The sequence below is a fragment of the Ciconia boyciana genome, chromosome 2, assembly GCF_034638445.1.
Source record: "Ciconia boyciana chromosome 2, ASM3463844v1, whole genome shotgun sequence".
In the NCBI taxonomy this organism is placed as follows: Eukaryota; Metazoa; Chordata; class Aves; order Ciconiiformes; family Ciconiidae; genus Ciconia; species Ciconia boyciana.
In genome coordinates, this window is record NC_132935.1 from 55,982,941 (window position 1) to 55,991,683 (window position 8,743).

Below are 8,743 nucleotides of genomic sequence, written 5' to 3' on the forward strand. Positions count from 1 at the left end.
TCTTACGATGCATTCAAAAGGTAACAAAATGACCTTCAAGAGCTCTGTGAAAAAGAATACCTGCGGCAGAGGTGGTGTGGCAGCAGTTATACTAAAAGCTACTTCACCCAGTTTGGAGAATCTGTTCCAACTTTTTTTTCAATTTGATTTGGAAAGCCATAGATCACGAGTAGCATTTAGCAAACATCCATATTGCTAACAGGCAGTTACAGGCTATTTTATAGGTGTTTATGAATGTAGATGTGACTGTTCATAAATGTAGTGATGAATAATAGAAGAGCGAATGCTTTCTGCACTGCAATGGTATCCTCCATGTAATGACTTCAAATACGTGTATGAACGGTGTCAAATCTGTCACTACACTGGTCATAAGAGGGGGAGAAGGCTGAGACACAAGGGCTGTGTGCAGATGACTCAATAAAGCAGGAGAGGGCCCTAGGTGTGCTGCTGCAGGACGGTGGTGTGCCCTAGGGCATGTCCATGTGCTAAACTCTCCTTTCCCTGCAGACGAGTGGGCCAGCACCTAAGGCAAGCGGTTTCTGGTGGTGCCCAGGAGAACTATCGTGGGCACGGGATGAACTGGTGCCCCAGAGGACATGGGTGATACCGCAGCGCAGGATCGTGGGTTGCCTCTGTTTAATATAGCCAGACAGGCCACTTATTTCGCTTGTCTACACACAGGGAAATTGTGACAGAAGTAGGAGCAGACCAACCAGTCATTTATGCATTTTCTGGAATTTCAAAATACTACTGCAAGTGTGCAGAAAATAAATAAAACTTCCTGTAATTCCATGTAACATGAGAGTCGCTGCTGGCTGCTGACTACTGGGAGGAATCGAGCCGGTCATTTCTCGTCTACATACACACACAAAACCAAATCTCTCTCTTTTTATTCCATACTATGGATAGTCTGAGCTTGTCTTCTGTCAAGAGGACTGCAGAAAAACTTTGCCAAAGCTCTTGTTAAATGAGCCCCTGCACAGGCAGTCATTCACCTCCAGGTCCAATTCTTCATGGGTCAGGTGATCCAGCAGCTCCACATGGGACCTTAATAAAACATTCCAGGAAAGCTCCAGGGACACACAGGCATTAAAGGCTGTTAACAGCACCATAATTAAAAACAAATTAACAGGAAATCTGAAATTGCCTTAAGAATTGTTCCTGTCTTGTGTCACATCTCATAAATCTCAAATTACCTTTCAAATTTGACTTAGTGTTTCAGAATAGCTGCAAGATCAACAAACCACTACAAAGTAGTTAAAAACCTACAAAACTTGCTTCCTTGGCACTAAGACCAGAGGATATCTTTGACAGTCTGCATCATGGCACTGACACTTTTAAAACCCTTTATTTACTTCAGAGGAAAGGAACAGCATAAGAAAAGATGGTTCAGTAGCTGCACTTGTATTTGTAGTGAATATTTCTCTGGCCTGACTGTTGCTTTCTGCTGAACTTGAAACAAGTTAACCCTTTTTAGCCAAAGCATCCTTCCTGTCACAGGAAAGGTTAGGTAGTTTCTGCATCCTCATTTAGCCAGGTGTTTGTTATAATGCCTAGATAATGAATGGAAATGAAAATTTCTTCCGAAAGAGTATGGGATGAACTTCCCAGCATTTTAGAAAAGGATATGCTTAAAGATTTAAACTATTCCTTCTTATAATAATAAATTTTTTAATAAAGCTGAGCCAGAGGAACTATGTAAGATTTTGGCTCCATAGAGAACATGAAATTTGCTTCAAAATCAATTATGAACCTATAGGTATATCCTGATAAAACTGTAAGTATCTATTGTACGCTCACCAATTTAAAAGACAATGGCAGAATTTGGTTTTGCAGGAAAACAAAATTTAAATTCAGTGTGTCAAGATGGCTATGGTTTCATTAAAAGCCTGATGCTATCGGATATTTCATGAAAAGCTCAAATCCTATAGAAAAGTAATGATGTGATGATCTCAACTTCTATTTAAAAACAATGCAGTTGTCCAGCCCCCCCCGCCTGGCTGCAGAGAAAAGCTTGAAAATGTTTCCCAATTGTATTCTAGAGACTCCAAACCTGCAGGCAAATAAAAGAGCCCAGAGATAATAGACTTTAAAATTCCAGGTCTTTGTGAACTCATCTTACAGTTTTTTTGGGGCTGACAATCCTGCTTCCTTCAAAAAAAAAAAAATCTAATCATTTGCATTGTCAAAGAACGTCATAAAATATAGCTTGTCATTTTGTCAGCTTACCAGTTTTTTATCATTGCTAATAGTGCAGTTTCTCTTATTATATTTGTTAGACTACAAAGTTCTTCAGCAAGTTTTGGGTCATTTCCCCCCCCGCATACTAACATTTTTATTTAATCCACAAAGCAATTATCAGCTACCCTGTATCCTGTAAATCCCACCGATTTGGGCTTGTTTGGTTGGTTGGTTTTTTCCCCTGCCAAACTTGCATGCATGAAATTAATTTCTGCTTTCTGCCAGGCTGTGTGGACACAGGTCAGCGTTTCACTGGCCACACAGCATTTCACTGGCCACACAGTGTTTGTTTCACTGGCCACACAGCGTTTCACTGGCCACACAGTGTTTGTTTCACTGGCCACGCAGTGTTTCACTGGCCACACAGTGTTTGTTTCACTGGCCACGCAGTGTTTGTTTCACTGGCCACGCAGTGTTTCACTGGCCACACAGTGTTTGTTTCACTGCCCACGCAGTGTTTCACTGGCCCAGCCACCTGCGGGAGGCCCAAAGGAGCCGGTGCGTCCCCAGAGCACAGCACAGCACGGGCCAGGGCAGCGGGCAACTCAGGGAAAAGGGAACCGAAAAGTGTTTGAACAAAGCCAGTACAGGACACCAACAGATAAGGGACTATTTCTGTTCAGAAATTTAGTTCCTGAGACGTCCAGATGAGGCCACTGTGGTTTTATTATCCCAATTTCAAGAAGGAATTTAATTTGGTTACCTCAGAGTTTCCCGTCTCCACAACTGCAAGCGTGCTCAATAGCCTGTTTTTCTGTTGGAGAACAAAGAAAAGGAAATGGTTATTTTTTTTTCTTCGCGCAGCAGTTACGGTACTTGCGGAGGCAGGAAGAGAACCGGACAATGGAAGCTGCAGATGTGGACTTTCTTTTATAAACCCCCTTTGCTGCCGCTGCTGCTGCCTGACAGGCAGTGGAGATACGGCAATGCAATAGCAGGAGATAGGGCAATGCAATAGCAGGAGATGATATGGCAATGCAATAGCAGGAGATATGGCAATGCAATAGCAGGAGATATGGCAATGCAATAGCAGGAGATGATAGGGCAATGCAATAGCAGGAGATGCTGCGCGACAGGAGCGGAGCATTTGAGAGCGAGCCCCGGGTGAAGCTTTCCAACAGCCCGACCCAGACTGTACAGGCTTAGTTTCAAATCGGCGGCGTGATGCAAAACCAGGGGAGGGTACAGAGCGCTTTGGCTGAGTCACGCTGTTAGGAAATGGGGATTTCTGTGGTGAGAGGCTGGACTGGGCCCTGCCAAGTCCCCAGGCAGTGAACTCTAATGCGTTTTGGAGATGGGGACAACATTCTCATCCAAAAATATCTGGCCAGCCGGGGGGAGACTGTGACTACAGAGGCTGTGCTTCCTTTGTGTTTTGTTTTCGTTTGTTACTAAAAGTGACCCCCAGAAGGAAGAGCTCTGACACGACCGTGGGGACAAGTGCGAGCCCAGCCATGGGGAGGGACGCTGGCTCCTGGGCAGAGCTGCAGCAGGTTCCTCGTTCCAGCAGTGTGATTAAAAGAAGGGAAATGCCTAACTTTGTAAATGCTCTCTAAAAGGCTATTTTCTTCCCTTCATGTTTGCCGCTGCAGAAGGGAATGCCTTGTTCAAATCCATTTAGGCTGTCTGATAATAGGTGCATTTTTAACAGCAGCTGGGCCGACGACCCAGAGTTAGGACTCGTGAGAGGCTCCCCTTTTTGCTTCTCCACCTGCTTGGGCTGAAGGGACACATTTTAGCCTTAGGTCCCCCTGTCATGCAAGGCCAAATCTGGCCGGAGCTTGGCCTGCCGATGGGTTTCCTCTCCCCCACGGAGCGGCTGCTCTGCTACAGGGACAGGGTTATCTCTGCCACTCCGGGCAGCACGTTTGGATGATGATTAACAAGAACACTGAGTCAGAGCTTATGGCTGTGATGGGATTCCATATAATGTTTGTTTGTAAACTGACAAATATTGGCAGAAAGTGCTTGCGAGGGAGGGATCTGTGACTCTCAGTCAGGCTGCCAACCCACTCTAACCAAACAGCTACAACTGGCCTCAGCCCTTTTCAGGCTCATCCAGGCACTCCAGGGAATGCAGTATTTCAGCCTCAGGACCCGTTGTTTTTATGCCGTGCAGCCCTGTTAAGGCACACGTTTTAATTGCGTGGCTCGCTCAGCTCGCCACCATCTCGCACTTCTCGCTATGGTCCAGGCTCCTCTCCTGTTGCAGGACCCTGCTCGCCAGACACAACTGCAGGGATGCCCCTCTCTCCCCTCTCTTCCCAAGCAGGTGCAGCTCTATCAGGGACCCAAAACTGAAAAGAGACTGAGCAGTGCTTGGCAGGAAGAGGGGACTGCGGGGACTGACTCCAAAGAGGTTGCTGGAGTGCCCCGACTCCCAGCTGCAGCTTCATGCATAGTCCTTTAGCATCTGAGCTAATGCAGGGTTTTAAGGTGAGGCTCTCTGAAATGAGGTGGTGGGGAGGGTACAGCCATCACCAAATCTCTCAGGCAGCTGCAAAGCATCTCCATCACCACAGATCCACTGGGGAGGAAAAGCCCTGAAAGTCTTTTCACCTAGTTTAAATGGTGCCTAGTTTAAATTTTCACCTAGTTTAAATGGTGCCTGAAGTTTTTGCGTATCCTTTTGAGGGTCCCTTCGAGTTTAAACTCACTGCATATTCCTGTAGCAACACAATTTCCTTTCATCAGCAGAGCTAGCTTCAGCTGTTGTCGGGTATTATTATACTGCTTCCTTCCTCTCCCATCAGTCTCTCTATCCCGGAGTTAAATGTCATTTATAGTTCGAGCTATTTGACTGCTAGTCCCCCTGTACCCCAGAATAGCCCAGAAAGACAGGAAAGTTCATGGGCATCAAGTGGCTACATTTTCTGCAGCACAAAAGAACCAGACCCCAAAAATCTCGCTGGTAGGTGTAAAAGTAGCACAGGACATTTAGGACAGAGTAATTTGGGCAGAACTGCACTGTATGACTGCTCACACTTGGTGACGTGGGTAGCAAGCAATCATCCAAGTGGGCGCAGATACCACTGGAAAATGTCACTGCTGCAGTGACGGCGGTACCCTTTCTGAAAAGAAAGAGGCCTATCCTCACCACAAAGGGGATATAAAAGCTAACGCTTTTTACGAGCATTAACTTTTTCTTTTTCTTTTTTTTTTTTAACTAAACAGAAAACAAGGACTCACATGAAAAGTCTTTATCAGCACTTTTGCAGCATGCAAAGTTTTCTGGTGGACTTGTAACTATTTCAGTGAAATCAGGAACATCAAAATAAAAATGGTTGTGAAAATGTCCTTTAAATCTGAATTGAAATGATGGCTTCTTTGTTTGCTTGTTTTCTTCTATAGCTTACTTGTTTGTTTTTTGAAGTCACTCTTGTTAATTGTCCTGCAGCCATGGTATGTACCAGATAGCCAAGAAAGCTGACATGGTGAAGTTATATACAGCATCCTTGTGACCTTTTTGCAGTGAAGATACATATCTGTCCAATAAAGCCCAGGCCAAATGACAGTGACAGCTGCCTTGTGGCATTCAGTTTGAATTGAACAGGTTTGCTCACAAGTCAGGAGCAAGTATTTCATTACAGACTGTGCACCAAGACCAACATAAGCCCCCAAAAGTGAAACTTTCCCTCAGCAGCTATGGAAACTGCCCCGGTGGACTGAGATGCACTTCACAGGCTCCTCCTTGTCTCCTTGCTTTGACCTTCCCGCCTCCTGCAAGCTGTCATCCTCTGTTGGCATTTGCATGTTGGTGTAGCACTTGCAAGGGAAGAAAACCTCACTTCATCTCTCAGGAGGGATCCAGGGTGTTATGGGAACTGGGCACTCGAAGAACGAGGGGCGAAGGAGCATGGTTTTTCTGAGGAAAGGTCCAAAGTTGCCTGCATGGGAAGATGCTCTTCTCTCAGGGAAAGAGCCCAAGTCACTGCTGAAACGGGGATTGCGTTATGTCAGCTTGAGCCTCATAATGAAAGGGATGACCAGCACACCCGACTTCCTGTGGGGACTGCCTGAGGTGCAGAAACTGAACCTTTCACGCAACCAGCTGGTGGTGATTCCTCCTTCACTGGGGAAACTGGACCGGCTGGTAGTGTTGAACTTGGGTGGCAACTGCCTCAAGTGTCTGCCTAAAGAGATTGGGCTGCTGAGGAACCTGAAGGTCTTGTTCGTCAACATGAATTGCCTGACAGAAGTGCCAGCAGAGCTCAGCTTGTGCAGGAAGCTGGAGGTTTTGAGCCTCTCTCACAACTGTCTCTCGCAACTGCCTTTGAGCTTCACCGACCTGACAAGTTTGAGGAAACTGAACCTCAGTAACAACCGCTTTGTGCAAATTCCCCTCTGCATTTTCGCACTGAGGAGCTTAGACTTCTTGCACCTAGGGTCCAACAGGCTTGAAAACATCGCAGAGAGTGTCCAGCATCTGGCCAGTTTGCAAATCTTTATCGTAGAGAATAACAACATACGCACCCTGCCACGGTCTCTCTGCTTCGTCACTGCTCTGGAGTTACTAAACGTCGACTACAACGCCATACAGACTCTCCCGGACGACCTCTACCTGCTGCGCCGGCTGCCACGCATTGCCTGGAACCCCATGGACAAAGGCCTCCACATTGCCCACAACCCCTTGTCCCGGCCCCTGCCCGAGGTCATCGAGGGGGGGCTGGACGTCCTCTTCAACTACCTCAGGGAGAAAAAGGAGCACAACTGAGTTTCCGCTGAGCTTGGGATTAAGCCTGTCATCAAGACTCAGTCGTACCGGAGCGCTTTCCTGCACAGGCATTTCCACTTCATAACGCTCGGATTTCGAAGACTGTGGATGTCTTTAGTAACGGCTGGAGGAAAGCAAGTAAAGTATGATGGTCTTGATTAAGTGTGTGAAGAGTAAACTTTCTAAAAATAGCCACCTCTGTAACCCTCAGTGTTGGTGTGCTTAGGTTTTTTTAGGAAAAAAAACCCCAACAAACTTGTGATAAAATGTTTGCTCTTCGTTTGACAGAAACAAATTAAGGCAGACTGCTAGAAGTGCAGAAACATGTATTTGCCAGCTATTAGGTTGGAGGAATATTAATATAAATTGGATTTACTATATGTGATTGCAGTTGCACTTTAACTCCTGCTCACTTCTTCATAAGCAGATAAACCACTACATAAACAAACACTGCTATCTAAGTGAATCTCAAGGCAAATGTTTAATTTACTTTCAGCAGTGAATATATCCTGAGCTATATTAGCTCACAGACAGTATATTACTGGCCAGTTCAATACCATGTTGTTTACCCCACAGCTGTGTGCTGGCCTCTATAAATTACAGGTGAAGATCGCCCTTGATGAGGCGATTTCCCGGTTCTTTGGAAGAAGACCCCAAACTTCCCCAAAGCCCCTAGTACCCCTCCTGAGACACGCAGCCTTTCTAGGATGCCGACAGCGGTGCGTCACATCAGCCGGGAGCAGCATCCACACGAAGCAGAGGAACGAAGGTGGGTCCTTATTCCCTCAAAGGAAGGCTGTCAGACGAAGTTGCTCATTACTAGATGAACAACTGCACTCCCTTCCCTTTCCCGCATCGCTGCAATTGGAGCAGGACGTCTCCTAAAGGTGAAATATTTCTTTCAGGAAAAGGCAGCGTCAAACCAATCATCAGCTTAAGTAAGAGCTTCAAAAACAAATACTTATTTCTGTGATTTTCAGTATCTGCCAGTAGCATAAAAGTCAGGTCTTATGTGGTTTCTCATATTGATCTTCTGTGAATGTCCTTCATCAAAGTTTTATCTGGTAATAAAGAGGCAGTATGAAAGAGCTGTTAACAATTTATGCAACCTGGTTTTTTTGTTCTCTCACACCAGTGTAAAACAGAAGCAACTCTGTTGAAATCAGTTGAGATAAATGCTTGTAATGGCAGCATAAAAGAGGAATGAGCCTGTAATTCTTGAGCTAATTAAGAGTATTCAAAGCCACTTTTAAAGTGCTTCTTATCCTATGTCAAATCTCAGGAATCAATGATTACTTTCTAAAACATAATTTGCTCGAAATTATGGAAGGCTGTGGAAGGCTGATCCTGCTTCTAGTGAAGTTAATGGGCAACCCCTGGCTGAGGGAAAAACTCTTCAGCAAGGGTAGAAGCAGCCCGATAACAGCAGACAATTATGTAATTCATAGGTACATGCAAGCAAACACAGCACCTTTGGCCACGCTAACGTTATCAGTGCGGTATTGAACGTAGCAATGAAGAATCGGTGCTCACAGAATATTCCACTCCGGGGCTGCCTACCCTGATACTCTATTGTGTTGGATTGTTTTGTGTAGCATTTGTTATCTTAATCAAGAATTTCAGTGTTACGCCCAGGAATCACAGTTTCCAAGTGTGCAGTCAAGGACAAATCTTATGTTTCCAGCAAACGAGAAACCTTTTTGAAGGGCACATTTGCTCGAGCATTACGTAAACAAACAAACAAAGCAAGTAAACAAACACCAAAGCACAGTTATTTTGTGACTTTTT

At 45.3% G+C, this 8,743-nt stretch overlaps 1 protein-coding gene across 1 annotated transcript; it reads left to right on the top strand.

Annotated features, from left to right (window-relative positions):
- The first annotated feature begins 5,830 nt into the window (after positions 1-5,830).
- Positions 5,831-6,955, top strand: LRRC30 (leucine rich repeat containing 30). The gene is given in 1 exon segment (XM_072851308.1): positions 5,831-6,955. A coding segment is annotated over 1 exon segment (1,044 nt). The 5' UTR covers positions 5,831-5,911.
- The last annotated feature ends 1,788 nt before the right edge of the window (positions 6,956-8,743 follow it).